Source organism: Asparagus officinalis, chromosome 5 (genome assembly GCF_001876935.1).
Source record: "Asparagus officinalis chromosome 5, Aspof.V1, whole genome shotgun sequence".
NCBI classification, from domain to species: domain Eukaryota; kingdom Viridiplantae; phylum Streptophyta; class Magnoliopsida; order Asparagales; family Asparagaceae; genus Asparagus; species Asparagus officinalis.
The window spans coordinates 110,239,683-110,262,182 of NC_033798.1; the positions used below are offsets into that span (position 1 = coordinate 110,239,683).

General features: G+C 34.5%; 2 protein-coding genes and 1 long non-coding RNA gene across 8 annotated transcripts in view; 1 reads left to right on the forward strand and 2 right to left on the reverse strand.

Annotated features, from left to right (window-relative positions):
- Positions 10,052–22,500, forward strand: part of LOC109840664 (ubiquitin-conjugating enzyme E2-17 kDa) — a 20,438-nt gene continuing 7,989 nt past the window's right edge. Inside the window, exons 1-3 of the mRNA XM_020409395.1 lie at positions 10,052–10,197; positions 10,314–10,393; positions 18,272–18,399. Of these exons, the coding sequence (XP_020264984.1) occupies positions 10,324–10,393; positions 18,272–18,399 (198 nt within the window). The 5' untranslated portion in view covers positions 10,052–10,197; positions 10,314–10,323. The remainder of the gene's footprint in view (positions 10,198–10,313; positions 10,394–18,271; positions 18,400–22,500) is intronic.
- On the reverse strand, positions 19,358–21,982 carry LOC109840663 (3-oxoacyl-[acyl-carrier-protein] synthase II, chloroplastic-like). 5 transcript variants are annotated; one of them, XR_002246977.1, is made up of 6 exons: positions 21,726–21,979; positions 21,488–21,567; positions 21,265–21,333; positions 21,071–21,155; positions 20,179–20,427; positions 19,626–20,037 (listed from the first exon to the last, which is right to left on the reverse strand). XR_002246977.1 is itself a non-coding variant. In XM_020409393.1 (5 exons), exons 1-5 carry the CDS (start codon positions 21,847–21,849, stop codon positions 19,532–19,534), a joined length of 495 nt encoding a protein of 164 aa, XP_020264982.1. In that variant the 5' UTR covers positions 21,850–21,982; the 3' UTR covers positions 19,358–19,531. The 5 variants fall into 5 exon arrangements, 3 of the variants coding, with proteins under 3 accessions (XP_020264982.1, XP_020264983.1, XP_020264981.1); XR_002246976.1 differs by having other exon boundaries at positions 20,171–20,427; XM_020409393.1 differs by lacking the exon at positions 20,179–20,427 and having other exon boundaries at positions 19,358–19,668; positions 21,726–21,982.
- Positions 22,109–22,500, reverse strand: part of LOC109840665 — a 2,534-nt gene continuing 2,142 nt past the window's right edge. For both annotated transcript variants that reach the window (XR_002246979.1, XR_002246978.1), the window contains exons 3-4: positions 22,413–22,500; positions 22,109–22,240 (exon numbers count right to left, since the gene is read on the reverse strand). The exon at positions 22,413–22,500 is cut by the window's right edge and continues 592 nt beyond it. This is a non-coding gene — a long non-coding RNA (uncharacterized LOC109840665). The remainder of the gene's footprint in view (positions 22,241–22,412) is intronic.

The window sequence follows — 22,500 nt, forward strand, 5'->3', positions numbered from 1 at the left end:
TCAACCATCATTCTCTTCCCTCCATCAAATAATGCTTAAAATCCCAAATCTTCACCTTGCTCAAAAACCTCCGATACTCCTTTGTCCTGTTCTTTTAGAGTTTTCGCAGTTAATGCTAATTTTCAGATATCTAAGGGGCTTGTTCGTAATTTTTGGACCTTAAAGGGGATCGGTTGAATTCTTTCCGTGGTGTTGTTAGCAATTTTAAGATTTGTTGGGGTTGTTTGTAATTTTTGAATCTTAAAGGATTGTTTGCATTTTTTAAATTGTCGGGAGTTATTTACAATTTTATTTTACATAGGTTGTTTGTAATTTTCAGCTCTTCATGGGGCTTTGCAGTCTTCAAATATTTTGGGGTTGGTTTATAATTTTATTTTTTAGGGGCAGATTGTAATTTTTGGATCTCAAGGGCATTGTTGTAATAGTCAGATTTTAAGCAGGTTATGTATAACTTCTAGATTTTTCAGAGGTTATATAATTTTTAGATTTTAAAGTGGGGTTGTTTATAATTTTCAAATTTAAAGATGTCTTCTACGATTTTAGATTTTTAGGGGTTTTTTGCAATAATTTTTAATGGATTTATAAGAATTTAAGATTTTTTAGAGATCTTTTGTATTATTATTTTTGAGAGGGTTGTTTGTAGTTTTCTTACTTTTTTTTGCAGTTTTAAATTTGATTTAGTTGGTGCTTTGTAAGACATCTCCAACAGCTTCTCCAAAATTTTTTTCAAAATGGGGAAGCAAAAGTCATATTCTCCAAATTATTTTTACACCAACTCCAACAGCTTCCCCATTTTGGAAGCAAAAGTCATATTCTCCAAATTATTTTTACACCAACTCCAACAGCTTCCCCATTTTGAAGAATCCCTTTTTTCCTCCAAAAATTTGGAGAATGCTGCAGATTTGGGGAAGCTTCACCATTTTTTCTCCTACATCCCTATTTTGGGGAATGAGATGGGGAATCTGTTGGACCAAAAACCTAACTAAATTATCCAAAAGTAGAAAATGGAAAAGCTGTTGGAGATGCTCGTGTCACATATGTGTTAGTGGGCTCTAAGTAATTCAGGTCTTTTGTGTAATTTTAAGAATTTGTTAAGGCAGAAAAAAAAACCGCCTCTTTTTCTTACCATTATTGTCCTTGAGGATATTTTTGTCATGTAAAATTATGAGATGACACCATTCTGGGAGTTGTTGCAGAAAAATGAAAACTTTTTTTTTTGAGGTTTACTAAAATTCTAAAATTCTTGGAGGTTTAATGAGAGTTTTAAAACGTTTTAGAGGTTCATCACAAAACACCAAACTTATTGAGATTTTTTTTAAACTAAGGCTAATAATAAATCACTAATCCTTACTCTCTCTCTCTCTCCCTCCCTCCCTCCCTCTCTCTCTATATATATACTAGTATTTAGACCCGTGCAAAACACGGTTTCTAAAAGATTTTCTGTAAATATTGAACATGTTACCAAAACAAAGTACTCTTCTTTAGATATGAAGTATAGGGGTGGAAGTGAACCGAATAATTAATTAACAGTTTGGTTATTATTCGTCCAGATATTCGCATAAGTTTATTTCGATAGTTCATTTAGTACTAAACAACTTTATTATTCATTGCTTAACAATTTATTTTCTTACAAAATGATGTCTCATTATTCCTGAGGCAAACACCCCAGCACAGCAAAAAGCAAAACATACATACAACAACTACAACAAAGACTTTATCCCATAATTTTGGGGATAAGAACACAATTATACATTGATAAAAATCTTTGATACATTGATCAAGTGAATGTTCAAATGCACATTATACACAACTTTATTATGTCATCTAAAAATCTTGCCAACATCACTATCATCTTGCATTGAAGTCAAAGTATGGAGTGCAAGTAGTAACCACGTGAATGCATCTATTGAAATAATTCATGTTAGCTTATCTTTAATCCATAATACTTTCATATCATCCACAATTCCAGCAAAATCCTTGTAAAGTATGGCAAACTCTGCAAAAACTAATATCTATAATGTGCATAGATGTATACAGATGTAATGATACAAATATAAATTTTAAAAAAATGCATTAATTGGACACGCTGCAAAACTAATCTCACTATATTCATATTGTTCTAACCTTCTAAAGTACATCATAACAACTGAGCCTAGCTAAGCTATGAATCCATGATAAGTCTATGATATGCAAAGGTAATACATGAATCATCAATTGTTTAAAATTTAAAGGAGAAGAATGCTTCTCGTTCAAAATTTGGAAAAAGTAAGCAGCACATAAGCTTGGTACACTTATGGCGTTTCAACACAATGTTACTGCCCTTTGAGATTTTTATTGAAGCTTTGCGCTGTCGTAATCAAACACAAAATCACAAAACCATGAACCAATAGTAATTTTTACTTTCGAGATAGGAGAGTAATAGAAATCACTTATTTATATTATCTTGTCACAGTTCTCTTTGACCTTATGATAGGGATCAAGAACATAACATGGTAGATTTATCTATATAGGAAGCTAAAATATTAATGAATACAAAACGAAAGTATATCCACAATTAGGTAAAATGCAATAAAAGCTGAAAAAAGTTGAAACTTTTCTGCTATCAATAAATCTAAGCTATACATTAAATAGAAAGCTAAGATGATAGGCAAAGTATCAATTTTATTTACTGTTCATATGGAGGAGGCGCAAGAGATATCCTTGTGCACGCTTTTTCCAGTAGCAATTCACTCAACAACAAATATAGTACCTTGAAGATGAAGTGAAACTGACATCAATTCAATGATAATAAATATATGTTATAATCATGTTAAGTATATAAAATATATCATGTAGAACTTATATCGCATGTTACTTTTAGGAAAATAAAGCTTCAGATATGTAGCAAAAGGTTATATGCATACTCAGATGCTGAAATTAAAAAAAAATGTTTGCTTACTTTGATGGAAAACTTGAAGGCCTGTTGCATTTGGACTTTGGGCAAGCAAGTCCGCACCATATCTTATAAACTAAAACGTACCTTTGTCATAGTGTCACACTCAAAATTGCTTGTAAGATGAAGAATGTGATGCTATAGCAACTTGTATAGTGATGAGTGATGAAAGAACGTCAAAGTTGTGTGATACTAATTAGAAATAACAGTTTTTTTATAAATAGAAAGAATAGTTTGCATGATATATTAATATTAAGGACATGGAAATTTTGTAGAAATATTTTCTTGGCAAATACTGTTCAGGTAAACCAGAAGACTCTTAACATGTTAGGATCACTTATCAATGAAGATAAAAAAAACATAAAGGGTAGCAGAAATCACACACATCCAATCAACTACAAAAACAGGAAAATAAAGCTTCAGGTGTGTAGCAAAAGGGTAGATGCAATCTCCACTATTTTATCAAAATTCTGCAAAAATATTTTTTTTTGTTGAAATGGCAAAAGAAAGGGAATTCCATTTACTCCATTACATTTCACAGATCCTCTAAGCTTTTACAATAATTCTCGTATAAACGCCAAAAATAAAAGTGATTCGAAGTAAAAGATGCGATTATTATTATCTGTTTATTAGTAACAATCTCTTAAATAGTGTTGTAGCCTGACCCTTGTTAGTCCACACTCTGAGACAAACTGAGGTTTCATGTCGATTTTTATTTTATTCAAACTAAAACTTCCCACAACATCTCTGTTTGGTTCAAATTATCAACTCATATCGCGACTGTTGAATTAAGTTATACTACAAAGATAATGCATATGGTAGGCCAGAAGCCCTGATCCACATCAACCACCAATCCTAGATATTAACAGTTCAAATAATTAAAAAAAATATCCAATTTCGAAAATACAAAATAAAATACATTAAATTAAAATATCTTGAGAAAGCCATTGCTCCCTCCTCGCATCAAGCTTACACTGCTTCAACTTCGCCGACCTATTCGCCTACAAACGCCCAAACAAACAATAAATCCTCAAAAAATCCAAAAAAATGCCCTAAAATTTGATTTTTGAATTCGAACCGAGAGCTTACCCTCTTCTTCTTACTGGTTTCCCTCGCAGCCGCGGAAACCACTGGAGCGTCGTTGGCCATGGCGTCGAATCCCATCTCCATAGAAAACCCTATGGAGAGAGAAAGAGAGAGAGAGAGGAAAAGAAGGGGGATTTGGACAAGAGAGGGAGGGGAGAGAAGAGAGAGAGAACTGGATAACGAAAGGTGGGGGGGGGATTTCGGTTTCGTTTCTTCCGCTTCATGCTCTGTAATAAAATTTTTATAGACATAGAGAGAGAAAGAGGAAACCTTATCAATATCGGGATCGCTGACGAGGAGAGCCTCAAGGGAATTCGAGAGGACGATCCTCCTGTACTCGTGCTTGTCGATGCGAGGCTTGAAGATCTCGACGTCCGTCGCTGATTTGCCCACATCCATTTTTCTGCTGCTGGGTTCAGTTTGTGAGGATCAAAGGGATCGTCCTTTCGAGCGAGAATGTCGAGGATTTTAAGAACTCGATCGAGACCGAGGAGTGAGATGACAGCGGAGGTTTAGGAGGAAGTTATTTAGGGGGAATTGGGAAAAGGAGATGGAGAAAAATAAAGAGAGATGGAGAGAGTTGTGTAGAGAGAAGATACTAATTAGTTTTGGACAGTTCTTCTCCGGTTTAAGGGGAACGATAACTGTTGTGAGAGTGGGTTTTAGACGATGGTTATTGGAACTATTTTTAGATTATTTTTGAAAGTTAATGTTTATTAGATGCTTTTTTGTTGTTCTCTTTTAGTAATATTTGGAAGTTACTGTTCATTAAATGCTTTTTTGTTGTTCTCTTTTAGTAATAAAGAAGTATATATATATACACACACACACACACACACACACACACACACACACACACACACACACACTAAAATATGAGTATTAAAAATTTTAAATTATGGATAGTTATAATTTGATTAGAATTACAAAATATTTGACTATAATTAGAATTTTCTACTTTTGAATAGATTTAATTAGTATCCTAATTATAGATAGAAAATAAACCCACATATGAGAATAGGCCTGTCCATCCGGCCCGTCCAGGCCTGGAAAACCTTTGTTCGGGCGTCGGGCCTGGGCCGGGCTCCGAGCCGGCCCGAGTTTTTTGTTTTTTTATTTTTTCTAAAATTTTTAAAAATATCTTTAAAATTTAAAATATACATAAAAAATTACAGAAAATAAAAATAAAAACAATCATATTATTAATAACTTAAAATGACATAAATTACAAATACAAAAAATTATAAAAATAAAAGATGATAAAAATAACTTCTTTATTAATAATCAATAAATCTTTTACAAGTATAAATTTATTTTGGAATTCGTTGCATCACAATAGATGAGTACATCCCAACTAGGTTGGCACCTACTCACCTATATCACTATCATTTGTAACTGTTTCTAAAATAATTCATTACAAATTTAAAGCTAAGAAATAAAAATTACAATTTGATGAATATTGTTTAATCTTTATATCTATCTGCTAGTCCCAACTCTTCAAATTTATCTTTAATTCCAGTCATCCGATCGATGCCTTGCGTTCGTTTCTCGTACCTCCACCAATTTTGTAAGCACATCACCGCTTGTACAGTATACGGATCTAAGCATGTCCTATGGTCGTCAATCAAACGTCTTGCTGTGCTGAAGATGGATTCCGAAGCTACCGCCGAAACCTGCACTGTTAGTAAGTCATGAACCATGGTGGAAAGTATAGGATATGAAATTGATCCATATACTCTTCACCATTATAAATATCTAAAGCATTTCCTTGACATTTAACTAAAGAAGCAGATAAATATTCATCTATTTCAGAAACCTCCAACGATGATCCAAGTCCAGACCCACCAGTTAGCTCAGCTACCATTGCATGCCTATCAAAACTTATACTTTTACCTCGGCTTGAGCTCGAAGGCGCCGAAGCTGCAGATTGTTGTGCAGCTACACCATGTCTAGCTGCGTACTCATCATATAAGATATGAAAATAATTTCTAATAGCTAAATGATGAGAAGTAGTAGTAATGTTGGATCCATCATCTAAGTCTATAATCTGTCCACCATACAATGATTGTAACAAATTTCGAAGGCCAATATCCTTCAAACATGGATCAATAAGACCCCCCAAACTAAAAATATGAGAAATAAGCGTAAAATACTTATTAAGTTTGCTCCCCATTTAAAAAATTATACTTCCAAAAGTATCATTCATACGATATTTGTTAAATTTTTTTGAATATTTAAAATTTGTAAAGCAGCTAAAGTAATAGTTGAATAATAACATACTAGCATCATAAAAAACTTGTAACATCTCATTTAAATTATATATAATTGTCCATTCATCTTCAGTTATTCCATAAGAGCTACCAGAGCTAGAACTAGAAGCAAAATAATTTATAAAATCATTTATAGTTTCTTTATATTCTATAGCTACACTTAACATTGCATAGGTGGAATTCCACCTATGGTCAACATCTTTTGGAATTAGTCTAGCTTTAATATTTTTTCTTTTACATATTTATTTCCATCTTTTAAGTCTTTGTTCAGAAGCAGTATGCATATAAGCAACTGTTCTAACCTTTTTTTATCATGGGTTTAATTTTAGTAAATGCACTTTGAACAATTAAATTTAAAATATGGCATATACATCTAATATGAAAAAGTTCACCATGACAGGGCAATGACAGAGTTATTTTGAGAAAATCTACAGCTACATTGTTATTACTTGCATTATCTAGTGAAAGAGAAAAATATTCTTTGATCAATTTCTAGTTTCATAAGTTCTTCAACTATTAAATTGGCTACATTAATACCAGTATGTGACTCTTCAATTGTAATAAAAAAACAATCTTTTAAGCATTTGTCAATTTTCATCAATCCAGTGTGCTGTGATACATAAATAACTTGTTTGTGCTCTAGATGTCCAAATATCAGAAGTTAAAAAAAATTTACAGTTTAAATTTTTAAAATAAGAAGTCAAATATCAGAAGTTAAAAAAAATTTACAGTTTAAATTTTTAAAATAAGAAATTATTTTTCCTTGTTCCGTTTGATAATGTTTTAAAAATTATTTTTCCTTGTTCCGTTTGATAATGTTTTAAAATGTCACGTTGACAGGTTTGACGAGAATTTTTTTAAAAATCGGGATAAAAACCATCTCTAAACAAATCTTCAAATTCATCGTCTTCTACTAATTTAAAAGGAAGATTTTTAAGAATGATAAACCTGATGACGTATTTCCTAGCTCGGGCAGCATCATAATTCCAAGTACCAAGACTACCAGAAGAGGAGGATTGGGAAACCATAGATTGTCGGATATCACCTTGAGGAGTCTGACCTTTATTGTGTTTTTCTATATGGCGTTTAAGGTGGTTGGTGCTGCTCTTATGATGAGCTTGGAAAGTCCGGCCGCACAACACGCATTTAGCCTTCTTGGTGAGGATCCTATCGTGTTCATCCTTGGTGACGTCTATCTTCTAAAAAAAATTCCACACATTGGATCTCGACCTTTTAGGAGCTCTTGGTGTAGATTCTTCGCCACCGGATTCGGGATTACCACTGGTAGGATCAGTAGGAGGAGTAGTTGTTGTTGTAGGAGGACTCATTTCAATATTGGTAGGAAATAGATTTTTCTCTTCATAATCAGATCCAGAAGCCATTTGATGAAAGGATTAGAAAGTATAAGAGGTTATAAGAGAGTATAAGATTGTATAAGAGAGTATTAGAGAGAAGTAGATGAGTTTTGGTGTGAGGAGAAGAAGTGAACCCCCCCTCTCTATTTATAGAGGCAGTCTCCTAGGCAAATGACCAAAAAACACTCACCAAATAGTCGTTTTTGACCGTTTTAAGGGGCAAAACGGTCAAAACATAAAAAATGACCGTTTCAAGGGTGACCGTTGCGGGCGGGCTGGGCTCCGGGTTCAGGCCGCTCGGCCCGGTTTCGTTGCCCGATCGGAACTGTTCCGGGCCGGGCCGGGTCGCGAGCGAGGGGGCCCGGACCCGGGTCTGGCCCGGGTTTCCGGGCCGACCCCGGGCCAGGCCGGGCTCGGGCCGACGGGCTTTTTGGACAGGGCTATATGAGAATTCTGATTTCATATTAAAATAACACATTATATGTTGTATTGCTTTGTGTCTTGAATGACGTTGCTTTGTGTCTAGGGGTGGTAAATGATCGAATCGAATCGAATACTAAGGTGTTCATATTTGTATTTGTTTAAAATTATCGAATTCGAATGCGGACTCTAATATTCATATATCTAGTTTTTCGAATTCGAACTCGAATACTTGGTATTTGATAAATATTCATGAATATTCACGAATACTTATCGAATATCAAAGTATATTTATTTTGCTAAAGAGTTTGATTTTCAAATAGTATTAAAATTCATAAATAAAAATTATTTCTTTATAATATATGATGTATATATATTTAAATCAAAATTTTAATTAGAAAACAGATTTAAGATTATTTAAGTCTTAAAATCTATATAAAAAACTTAAGTAGAAATGATAAGTGGGTTAAAAATATGACATCATATGTGCAATAATACAAATAATAAGCCGTGATCAAATTTTAAACGAATATTTAATAGACAAACGAATCGAATATACATCTGGTTAAATTCTATTCGTTAATAAACTCGAATACTAAAAAATATTTGTTTAGTGATAAATGAACTATCGAATCGAATATGACCGAATAGTTATTCGAACAATTATCGAACCATTTATTAATTATTTGGTTCATTTCCACCCCTATTTGTGTCTTTAGGAATACAACCAATTTGTCATTTTATATAAAAAAACGGACTTGTGTTTATAATACCTATTTTGATTCATTTACAAATAATATACACCCGTCTTCTCATGTATATACATATTTATTGAGACCTATCAATTTCAGGTTTTGGTTCCTATCTTCAAAGGACATAGAAAATAGGTATCAACTAAATTTGAATAATTATCTAGTCATTTAGAGCTGTTTGATAGTTTTATAAACGCAAAGGAGAGTACATAAGATAAAATATACCAAGAATTTAGATATTTTCAGTAAGTTTACCTCATTCACAGTGGTAGTCCTAACTGAAAGATGCGACATTGAAGAGCCGGTGGTGAAGAATTGAGTTCGAAATAAAGCGGAAACTGTGAATTCATTTCCGACGTATCAACAAAAAAATAAAGACCAGGCTAAAAAAACCAATAAAAGCAAGATTCTGAACCGTTGCTCAACAAATGAGCTTGTAATAAAGCTGAAACTGTGAATTCATTCCGATGTATGAACGAAAAATGAAGGCCAAGCTCAAAAAGTCAATAAAAGCAAGATTCTAATTTCTAAAGTGGTGGACATAAAAAAAAAATTTTCAGAGGCATGTCCACCAGCAACTGGTCCAAAATTGGTCGGGACATTCTTGACTCGGTTTGGTTCTAAACCAGCTCTAATTTGAATCAGGAAAGGAATAATCTAAGCTAAAACGAGTTTAAGGACCGAAACTTTAACCTACAATAATTGGGTCAATCATAGCCTAATTTTTTTTAACCAAACATAAAAATTCAAATTAGGCCAAGTTCAATCTTGATATAGGCTTATAAGATTGACAAATACATTCTTAAATCTCACAGTTGACAAACACTAGTCGTGTAAGATTCCATCATAACGCGTCTACATACGAGCGGACGATTCTCATCCTTTAATAGGATGGGAGAAATGATAGTTTTGTTTCCCTACGCTACCCATCGAAGGCTTAAAAGCAGCACGCTTGAAAGCATCCACTCACATGCAGACGGTCGTGATCAAGCGTGTGAAAACAATCCTGATGTAATTAAAAAAAAAAAAAATTCTAGTTTGAAGTCCAATCAAATTCCGCCCACCAAACAAGAAAACTCTCCTGATCTCCTGGACGCGGCAATACAACTATATCTCAACCGTTAATTCAGCCAACCGTTCTCTAGCAATAGCATCTTGTCCGTTCATTTAGCCACCCGCATCAACTCGCGCCTTTATCTTCACTTTCGTCCACCTAGTCGCCATTATTACTCCATATTTATTCTTTTCCCCGTAATACTATTTTTATTAAAATAACTAGTTAATTAAAAAGATTGGTATAAAAAGTCATCCCCTCGTCATTTGCCCTTTCCTCTTCTCCATATTCGTTGCGTGAGAGAGGAGGAGATCCAGAGAAATCGAAGGTATTAATTGCTCCCCCTCTCTCTCTCCCCCCTCCCCTCTAGATTTGGTTTGACTCTTTTTCTTGCGTTTTATTTGATTGATTTATTTAGTATTTAATTATTCTGTGGGGGATTAGGAATTGACCGATGGCGTCGAAGAGGATCTTGAAGGAATTGAAGGATCTGCAGAAAGATCCGCCAACATCATGCAGTGCAGGTATAATCAGATCCAGGATTCCCCTTTTTTATGTGATTTCTTTTCGATTTTCCGCAGATTTTCACTCAAAATTAGATTTCACATCTAGAAATTTATTCAGAGCTGTAATCTTGATGGATTCTGAATAGAATGAATTTTAGGCACTTTGAAAGAATTTCGTACTGGGATTGTAGATTCTTATAATGTGAATAGAGATTCTCTACTTATTACTAGCATGTCAGCACGTGCAGTGAATATGGGTTAATTGGATCACTGATCATTGGTATGTTTTAATTGCTTGGATGACTAGTCATGTAACTATATACTAATTGGATCACTAGTCACTTCTGGCGTGTTTTGTTTGGGTGAATTTAAGTTGTATATTTGTTTGAACTCAAGGAAGAAGAAAGAACAGATTTTTGAGGGGCTCCGGTAATGGGTAAGTGGGTTTTCTTTTTATTTTCGTTGTGTTTTCTCAAGGAGAATGATCCTCTTTATATAGGGGCTTAACCCATCATCTCTACCCCTCAGATCCGTCCCATGAGAGATTTTCTCTTAACCATCCACGATTCACGTTCTCCACCATTCTCTCAAACAGAGAAACCGTGGTTGATTTGGTCATAAATGACCGAGTCATGCTAACATCTCCCACTTGACCAAATTAACCAAGTGACATGCTTCCCATTATCCGTGAGATCGGATATTTCTGCTTACCATTACTCCCACTATCCGTAGAGAGTAACTCTTATTTCATTATTCATGAAATTTTACTTGGACTTATTTATTCCTAAGTCCCATCAAACTTACGTGTCTGATAAAAGATTTTGTTGGTATTCCTTTTGTCAAAGGATCAACAATCATATCTGTAGTAGGGATATAAGACACTTTGACTTCTCCCTTTTCTATAATATCTCGAATATAGTGATACCGGATCTCAATATGTTTTTCTTTGGAGCTGTTCGCGCCACTATTGATTAAGCTAATTGCTGCTTGATTATCACAATAAATATCAATAGGTCCTTCTAACAAATTGAGATTAAGATCAATCAAAAACCGTCTTATCCAGACAATATGTGTAGTTGTCATACTGCAAGCTATTTATTTAGCTTCTTGCGTATATCTAGCAACACACCATTGTTTCTTGCTACTCCAAGAAACAGCTCATCCTCTAAAGATGAATAAGTGTCCCGAAGTGGACTTCCCATCATCTTTATCACCTCCGAAATCAGCATCGGAATAACCGAGGAGTTCAAGCGAATCAGCTTGATAAACTAATCTACGAGTCAATGTACCTCTGATATACTTCATAATCCTTTTAACAGCTTCCCAATATGCTGGTCCTGGATTACTTTGATATCGACTGACTAGACTCACAACATAAGTTATATCAGGTCTGGTGCACAACATTACATACATCAAACTTCCAATTGCTTGAGCATAAGGAACATCTAATGGCTTCTGCCATTCTCCAGGGCTTTGCTCTTTACATAATCTCTTTTCCATAACCAACAGAGTTGGTGCCGGATTGGAATTCTCCATTCCAAACCTTTTAAGAACCGATCTTAAATATTTTTCTTGGTTTAAACTTAGCATTCTAGACTTTCTGACTTTTTATCTCGAATTATTTGAATTCTAAGAATATATGATGCATCTCCCATGTCTTTCATCTCAAACTTTTCGCTGAGATCTGCCTTGGTTTTATTCAACATTTCTATGTCATTTCCAACGAGCAATATATCATCCACATATAAGAACATTTCTATGTCATTTCCAACGAGCAATATATCATCCACATATAAGGATAATATAGTAAACTTGCTCCTATTTTTTAAGACATATACACAATTATCTAATTTATTTTGAATAAAACCAAGTTTAGTAACTACACCATGAAATTTGAGATACCATTGTCTAGAAGACTGTTTTAAACCATATACAGATTTCATTAATTTGTAAACTTTATGTTCCTGTTCTTTCACCTGAAACCTTTAGGTTGTTACATATATATTGCTTTCTTCAACTCTCTGTTAAGGAATGCAGTTTTAACATCTATTTGGAATAATTTCAAATCAAGATATGCAACAATAGCCAAAATAATTTTAATGGATGCAAATTTAGCTACAGGAGAATACTTCTCATGAAAATCTATTCCTGCCTTCTGGTTATAACCCTTGGCAACTAATCGTGCTTTGAATTTATCAATAGATCCATCAACACGATATTTCTTTTTGAGCACCCATTTGCATCCTATGGCTTTTTTATTTTCTGGTAGATCACATAACTCCCATACCTTATTCTTTTCTATAGAAGCAAGTTCTTCTCTCATAGATTCTAGCCATAAAGCTGATTCATGCGATTTCATCGCATCAGAAAAGGTTAAGGGATCTTGTTCTTCTACATTTGTATCTACCGAGAAACATGATGACTCACATGAATAAAAATAGTAATCATCCATCCATGAAGGTTGTGTTCTTGGCCTTTTGTTGCCTACAACTGGTTGATTAGGTATATTATTTTCCATAGGTATTTCATCGTTTTCAAGGTTATGTTCATTCACAATATCAGGGTCATTAGTGGGAACAACACTGTAATAATCATCATCTATTACAGTTAGAGGTTCCGTTTCCTCTTGAACTTGTTCCTCTTCCTCTAGATTTTCTAGAAATGTAGCATCTCTGTTTTCAATGACTTCTTTTTCTTTATTATAGAACTTATAACCTTTTATTTTTTCTGAATACCCTATGAATCTACACTTTATTGTTTTAAAATCCAACTTATCTCTAAGTTGATATGGAATGAGAACATGAGCTATAGATCCCCACTTCTTGAGATGACTCAAATTAGGTTTTCTCTCATTCCATAATTCATAAGGTGTAGATACAACTGATTTGGTGGGAATTCTATTTAGAATGTAGTTTATAATTAACAATGCTTCTCCCCAAAAGTTTTTAGAGAGACCAGAATGAGACAACATGCATCTAACTACATTAAGTAATGTTCTGTTTTTTCTTTCAGCAACACCATTCTGTTGTGGCGTATACGGCATTGTTGTATGCCTTTTAATTCCATGCTGAATACAATAACTTTCAAATTCTTTAGAGTTATATTCCCCACCTCTATCAGTTCTCAAAATTTTGATTTTTAATCCAAGTTGGTTTTTAACTTCTGTCTTATATCTCTTAAAGCAGACAAAAGCTTCTAATTTTTTAGATATAAGATAGACGTGTGCAAACTTGGAATAATCATCTATAAAAGTAATAAAATATTCTTTATTACTATGAGTTTTGACACTTAGGGGACCACAAATATCCGAGTGTATCAATCCTAAAAGTTCATTGGCTCTCTGTCCGTCAATAAAAGGTTTTCTAGTCATTTTACCAGTTAAACAATGTTCACATAGTGGTAATTAAACATTAGATAGTGCAGGAAGCAAGTTCATTCTGATAATTTTTTTTCTTTTTAAAATACTAGCATGTCCTAATCTAGAATGCCACAATTCAGACTCAGAATTATAACAGGACAAGTAGTTCAAATTCGAAATTTTATTATCAGAATTATTACAAACTATTGGAAGAATGCATAATTCATGCTCGGGCACATATTTTTTCATAGCATACACTTTATTATTCTTGCCTATAGAAACCCTGTTATTATAGAGCCTCACTTCCAGTCCTTTCTTCATCAAGCTGGGAACCGAGATCAGATTGCGCATAGAACACATCTTTGAGAACAAGAATGCTGTCCCCAAGATCCAATCTATACGAACCAATACCTTCTACATCGAGATAGGTTTTATTTCCCATATAGATTCTCTGTTCTCTTTTCTTCAGCTCGGTAAATTCTACGACTCCATTCTTGTCCTTTGCGATATGCCTAGTCGTACCGGAGTAGATCCACCAACCACTGATATCCGTCATCACAGTATTACATTCCATCACACCGACGAATTCTCTTTTGCTATTACCCCATTGTTCTGAATGTTTATAGCCTCCCTTATTCTCCTGCTTTTCATCTTGTGGGCAATTGGGCTTGAAATGCCCGAATTTTCCATAATTGTAGCAGGCTCCGCAGGGTACTTTTTTTTTGAACTCCAGTGACTTCGGTCCTCACGGTTGTGGTTTACTAGGATCAGGGTTTTTATAGCTTCTAGTATTATGTCTCTGGCGGACATAATTCAGCTCCTGCTGTACCATATTCAGTTCTGGTTCCTTCCTACTGGCTATTAAGTCATGTTCTATCGCTAGGTGCATAGGAAGATCAGTGACAGACTTAATGGCAGGATTCATTCTTAATGTGGTGGCAGCCACTGCAAGTGAAGGGGGAAGACTATTCAAAATGGTTATCACTTGCATTCTTTCCGGGATTTCGGTCTCAGCAGTGGATAAGTCCTTAGCCATGATAATCATTTTATTTATATGTTCTACGACATTGTCTCTCTCTTGCATACGACAAGAATTATACTTATGCAAGAGGAGTTGAATGTTAACTTCAGAAGTATTGTCGTATTTTTCTTTTATTGCATTTTACATATCCATGGAAGTTTTATAAGTTTCAAAAACTTTTATTAAATTATCTTCCATGAACATGAGCATAAGGCTTTTCGCCTTTTTGTCTTTCGACTTCCACTGCTCAAACCCTTTCTTTTCTTCAGGTGTTGATTTATCAGTAAAGGTTTGAGCATTGGTTTTGATTATATCATCAATATTATCATGAATAAGAACATATCCTATTTTTCTATGCCGCATATCATAATTACTGTCATTAAATTTGTCAATTTTTTTCTAGTTCTGATAGAACGAGTTTACTAGCCATTCGGTAAAGAACTAAAACTAAATTCAATTTTAAAATATGTATAAGGTTGATATGTTGACAATTATACTAAAATATAATAATGTTAGGGGAAATAAATAAATAAAAATGAACCTGATTGTTCCGAGTTGATGAAAGAGACTCCAATTTGCGCGAGTCACTTAGCGGTATTGATTGAACAATTAACTCTCTGATCTGAGTTGGTGTAGCTTGTATTTGAAAAGAATCCAGTAGATAGAACAAGTGACTCTCGGTTCGAACTGACCAACACTTGTGTAATTCAACAAATGAAAGGCATGGTCAGTTGAGAGAAACGTGAGCTTTGTTATTGGGCTTTGAAATGTGGGCTGAGTGAATTGTATGTGGGCAGAGCAAAGGCTTTGATTTAAAAACAGATGGGTTTGGTTTTAATTCAACAAATAAAAAAATGAATGGGCTTTGTAACTGGGCCTGTGAGTTCTTGATAATCTCAAGCTGGTTGTGGGCTGAGTGAAGACTAGGCTCGTTCGTTCTTGAAGAGGATGACACCACTTCGGAAGGTTTAACAGGGCAGCGAAAAACTTCAGATCCGGAGAAAAGGGGCAAAAGAAATGAGCGACGAAACCACCGACGAACGGCGCGGACGATTCACTGAACCTCCTTCACGTAAACTCCCGTGTTGATCAACGACGTATTCTCCTTCAGCAGTCGTCGAAGTCGCAGCAGCGGTCGAGTGATCGAAGTCGTTGTCGTCGTGGTCGTCGATTGCAGCGGAGTCGTCGTGGTCGTTGATCGCAGCGTCGTCGAAGGCGATTGATGCAGAGCTCGAGATGGCCGATCGATGCAGCTGCTCTGATACTAGTGTTTGAACTCAAGGAAGAAGAAAGAACAGATTTTTGAGGGGATCTGGTAATGGGTAAAGTGGGTTTTCTTTGATTTTCGTTGTGTTTTCTCAAGGATAATGGTCCTCCTTATATAGGGGCTTAACCCATCATCTCTACCCCTCAGATCCGCCCCATGAGAGATTTTCTCTCAACCACCCAAGATTCACGTTCTCCACCATTCTCTCAAACAGAGAAATCGTGGTTGATTTGGTCATCAATGACCGAGTCAAGTTAACAATATTTTCATTTTTGTTCAATCAATGCAACTTACTCAATATGTCACAAGTTTATATTTTCAAGAACAAAATGCCGAATGCAATATAGTTTCCTATACAAGTTGCCGGATACAATAAAAATTTTATTTCCATAAGTGATTAAGATATTACAAATAAGAATAAATTTGTTATGCTAAATGATTAAGAATTTTAATGTCAGGTAAGCGAAAACACATTATGTTACTTGGCAGAAAACATTAGAAGTGATCAACGATCCCATTAGCATTTAGCTACATATGACCAATCATCCAAGCAATTAAAACATAGGTATGAACGTCCAATTATAGATAAATACAATGACCAGATCCAATTAACCCCATTGAATATTAAAACTTATTTGTCTTAGTTATTTTGTAAAATAAGTTAATTGCATTTTTCATACCCTATAGTTTAGAGGTTGTAGCTTTGAATGGAAATTTGAATGATGTCAATTCTATCAAAATTTTCCAAAATAACCACTTACCCTTGACAAATAACAACTTCCCTAAAAGCTAAGCTATAGAGCGAGGAATTGTTCACAATTCATTCAAATTTGCTTTATTCTCGATCCCTCACTATGGTTTTTATAATTTAATAGGGATATGAGAATTGTGTGCTTGAAATAAAATCATGTGCTCCGAAACTTTAAATTGAAGCATGCCTTTTTTCTTGTCCATGCCTTATTTTGAGAATGTGCATATGATACATTGTGCACAAAGGTCTATGCGAAAAAAGTATATCGTGCAAAATTCATCTAATTTGTAAATACTGTAATTTTATATACATTCACTCAGGTTATGCTTGATTTAAATCATGTATTGTCACCTGAAAATACATTATCAGTTTGATTAGTAGGCTTTGATTGTCTATTCCTGTAGGGTTTTGTTGAATATTGAGCAGTCCACATAATTGAGAGGAAGATAGTTATTTTTGTCTCGGAATTTTACACTTATTGCTCCAAATGAATGCTGCTCTCGAATAAACTGTCTCATGCATTTTTGTTTCATATGTTTCTTTATTTTTTAACATGATTAGTATTAAATAAAGACATTATCAGGAATATTCCTCGCACTTCCCTGTATCCATCCCCAACCCTTAAATAAATGAGCAAGGCCTCAGGGTGGAATGTACACGACTTTGATGATGTAATAACACATTGTTCTTCCTTCTTCTGTAATATAGAAAAGTTCACGAAGCATTAGTTGCCATTAAATTTGGGCACTGAGTGATGTGAAGTAGCCTGTGGTTTCAGTGATCATATCGGCTGGCTAAGCTGAGACGGACGGCCATGGTCCTGACCTTACCAGCACCATAGGTTTACTCTATTTAAGTTCTCTGACAAGTACTTTTAATGTTAATATTACTTAAATAAATATCAGCTAGACCTTGTTAATATTACTTGGTTAGTGTTGGCTAAGCATTATGCAAACAGAGCAAATCAATATCAACTAAACGTTGTTAATATTACTTGAATTAGTGCTGGCTGACCATATACTTTAATGTATTAGAAATACCCAGCTCTTGAATCAGATTAAATTTGGTAAGTCGGCCCTTATTATGGCGCCTAAGTTTTGTTCTTCTTTCTGCTCATTTGTTTGCGAATTTGGATTAGGCTTCATCGTGAGAATACTGTCCTGGTGTAAAGTTTCCATTTCATATTAAACTCTATCAACAAGCATTCTTTTATCCCTTACATCACTGCTACACCAGCCTTCAAGCACTAAAATTTCAAGAGATGTGACAATAGAGGCACCTAAACTTAAAAGTGGCATAAACTTGGAAAGCACATCTTTGATCCACTGTAACAAAAAGAAAATCATCTAGCCACCCTCTTACTGCTTATCATGCTAGGAAACTAAGCATATACATGTCAATCCACATGCATGCACACACAATAAAAGATTCGGATTGACGCTTTTTGCATGAAACTGACTAATGAGATTACTAAAGTTTTATATATCTGGCATTTCCAGGTCCTGTGGCTGAAGACATGTTCCATTGGCAAGCAACTATTATGGGTCCACCAGATAGTCCTTATGCAGGAGGTGTCTTTCTAGTTACAATCCACTTTCCTCCAGATTATCCATTCAAACCACCAAAGGTATTTAGACTGTTATTTGACCAAACTGTTCATGAAGCTTTTTGTTTGTTCTGTATATTGGTGATAGTTTTCTGCATTATAGAGTTTGGCAATGTTTCCCCCACAGCTTCAATGTTGCTGTTTATTGACTTTTCTTGCAATCCAGCTTCAATAACTGTTAGCTATGCTTGAATTATGATTCATATTACTCTTGACTCTTTTATATGATAATTGTTTTCTTTATTACTATTACTTTTCTTGCTTTTGCTGACTATTTATTATTTTGATAATTAGCAGTAAGTAGCAGGAGAAGGCTTGATTGTTATGTTTCACATAGTCTTCATTGGATTACTTTTTGAGCTTTTATAATCAAGCTGACATCAAGATTTTCTGAAAATTTGTACATTTTAATTTGTCCTCTGACCCATTACTTAAACCATTAGTTTTTTTTAAGTGTGTTACTTGTGTTAGGATACTTTGTCTGACCTCAGAAAGAGTTGAACTCAAAGGATTCATTGCATTTCCTCTTCTCCCTCCATGTGAGTCTATCTACAAAGAAAAATCTCTTCCTTCCGCCCTTCATTCAAGCTTCTTATCTTTACCATCTGTTTTATACTTGATAGTCAAGACCTGAAATTTTGTTATACTAGGACTTTATATATTTCACCAGTCAGTTTAGGGAAGTAAGAATCCCTGAATGTTGCATAGAGTTAGGGCTGTCCAAAAAGCCCGCGGCTCGGGTTCTGACAGGGTTGGAACCCGGCCCGGCCCGGCCCGGGGTCGGCCCGGAATAGTAATTTTTTTTTTGTTTTTTTATATGTATAACATATGTATATATATGTATATAATATATATATATATATATATATAATATATGTATATATAATATATTTTATATATGTGTGTGTGTGTATATATTTAGACCCGTGCAAAGCACGGTTTCTAAAAGATTTTCTACAAATATTGAACATGTGTAAAGTGAATCGAAGACGGTTACAATTTGCTCCTTCATATATTGAACATGAAAAACAACAAATAAGATCCTTGTACAGACAACATATAAAATTAAAAACCTATACAGAAAAACAACAAAAAAGGATACAAAAACTTATACAAACAACATATAAGATCCTTGTTGACGTTAGGGCTTAAACTACCCTACAAAATAAGGGAGAAATGTGATAATTGTTGCCTCGTTGAATGGAAAGAGAGAATCATTCTCTGGATTTAGTCTTTCTTCGTCCTCCTTCTCTTGGCCTCCTAAAACTTCATCTTCAACTGTAGTATATGCTAATGTAAACCGCAAAAGAATAGTAGTTTGAGTTACAATTATGTTAAGGGAGAGAATCAGCATGTAGGAAACTATTTCAACAGGAAAAAATATTTTACTTTGTTCATACTTCTTCATTTATTACTTCATATTAGTCTTGAAGGTTTCAAGAATAAAAAAATATTATCATACATATTAGCCATAGATGGATTGAAGAAAGACCATATGATTATCAAAATGAACAGCAAGTATACAACTATATAGGTTATGTATGTGAAACCTTTGTGCTTGTTTTTACCTGAAAATCTCGTACTTGCTTCTGCTGCTCAACTTGATATTGACCAACCACACTTAAGATTTCCCCGACAGCGTATTTTTCTCTTGAGTCTCTAGATATTTTGTCAGCAACCAGGGACCGATAGAATATCTTAACTAAAAATCTTCCCATTGTTACAACATAGTTTGCTGTGTCGATAAATAGCAGGTTACTTTACAAAATGGAATTCTAGAAGTAAAACTGACCTCCTTACTTGCTATTCCTAGTGCTCTTGCTCTTCATTCTCCTTTCACTTTTCAAGCAATTCTATAAATCATTGCCAAATATTACCGCTCCATTTTGTTCAGTTGGGGAGCGGAGGAAGTTAGGGAGCGGAGGTACCCTTGAGCGGTGGTTGGGCAGTGTTGAAAGATGTAAAGTCGATTATATATCATAAATGAAGCAGTTGCAAAAGCCTTGCCCAAGAAAAATGCATCCAAGACAACTTTATTCTCATTCTCACCTATTTAACATTCAGAGCCTTCTAATTTAGCATTACGGGAATATTGGCTGAAATTCTACTAAAACATAGAATAGCTTTAATGGTAAATTGCATTGCTTGAATCGAAATATGCATGAGGATATGTCCTGGAAGCTACATTATGTAGTTCCCTTATTGCTTCCGCAAAATCTCACTGAAAAATAATGCATTCTAAACAGTTATCTGACTCAAAAGCACATGAGATTCACTTTGAGCTAGAGAAATTGAACATAATTGCCCATTTTATTCCTCAAACAATTATCAGAACCCACAATAATTGCATAAATTGATCAAAAAACAATAATTGGTCAAAGGAACAGGAGTATATACACCCAAAAAATCAATAATTGAATTGAGCTAGATAAAAATAACATAGCTACCTATTATGTTCCTCACGATAACTTTTCATTTCATGTTTTGGGATCCAATTACTTGCAAATGCCCCCCTTTAAGCACAATTTGGACAAAACTCAGAGATCAAAACCCTCAATAATTGAAGAAATCAATAAAAATAATAATGGCTCGATGAGGATAAGAGTTTATTTATGATACCTGAATCAGGACCAGGTATTAGACCAAGCAACACTTATTCAATATTCAATGTAAAAGAGAGATTATTTTTTACCCTCAGGGTGTGGCTCTGTCATATGGTAAGCATCGCAGGTGAAACTTCCTCCCAAAAATTCAGCATATATGTTTGCTCCTCTTTGCTATAGAAAGGAAGAAAAACAATCATGAAAATGAAAATATTTTAACAAAACATGATTAGATAAAGACTTCACATCACATCAAGTTAGTGGTAGCTGACTGTAATAAAACCTTAGCATGCTCGAGTTCTTCCAATAATAATACACCTGAACCTTCTCCCATAACAAATCCATCACGTTCATGTCACATGACAATTAAGCTAGATATTAACATAAATGTGCCAATTAATCGTAATCTTGATAATAAGTGATTGCACATCTACACAGGTATAAGCACAAATACAAAAAAAGTATCTCCTTTTGAACTCTGTCATCATTCATCTATCTATACATACACTATCCCATGGTCGTGAATCTTTGGTTGGATCATTGTTTCTTTGTGAAAGTGCCCGACATGCCACAAAACCTCCCAACCCTGCGCATGTCAAGTATACAATTAATCCTGGACAACGACGAAGACGATGATATGTATGATGATTTATTATCATAATAATAACAATAGTAATATTAATAAAGACCATGAAGGTAAAACAGTGAGGAAGAATAGCATTCATTAGCAGAAAGAACAAATACCAATAGGTATTATTGCTGCATCAGAGCCACCACAAAGCATGATATCTTGCAAGATTAGCACACTTATGTACATAGAAAAAATGACAGTATATTTTCTTCTAACTACAGATAAGAGGGAGAACATGATAACTTACAGTTTCACCTCTTATGATATGGTTAGCTACATTCAGGATACAGAAGTTGCTTGTAGCAGAAGCAGTTGAAATTGAATAGTTTGGGCCCATCCAGCCTATAGTCCAAAGGGAAGAGAAGAAGAAACTTAGACGAAATTAACAATAAATTCTCAAAAATATTGAAGCAGCTGTATGCAAAGGTAGGCTTCTAGAAATTAACAGTAAATTCTCAAAAAATATTGAAGGATCAGTATGCAAATGTAGCTTTCTTCAGATTTTGCTTTGGCTCACCATATCCATTGCTAGCATAGCCGAACTCATATTTGTAGTTGCAAAGGTAACACAAAAGGGGATCATCTTCTTGTATGAGACCCTCAAAGATTCGATTGCATCATTGAAGACCTATAAAAAATAGCATCCATCTTTATGAGTACCACGACTATAACATACATAAAGGCATAAAATTAAGATTAAAGTGTAACAGCTCAATTCATCAACATAATATGAGACCAAGAGCTGATAAAAGGAGGGGAAACAACTTTCCTTCAGATCAAAAATATTTTTGAAATTCTACCTTCATGCCACCCATTGCAGACCCGATAAAAACACCACACTTCGTCTTGTCTAGCTCATTCAAAACTTCTTTAGTAATTCCACCATTC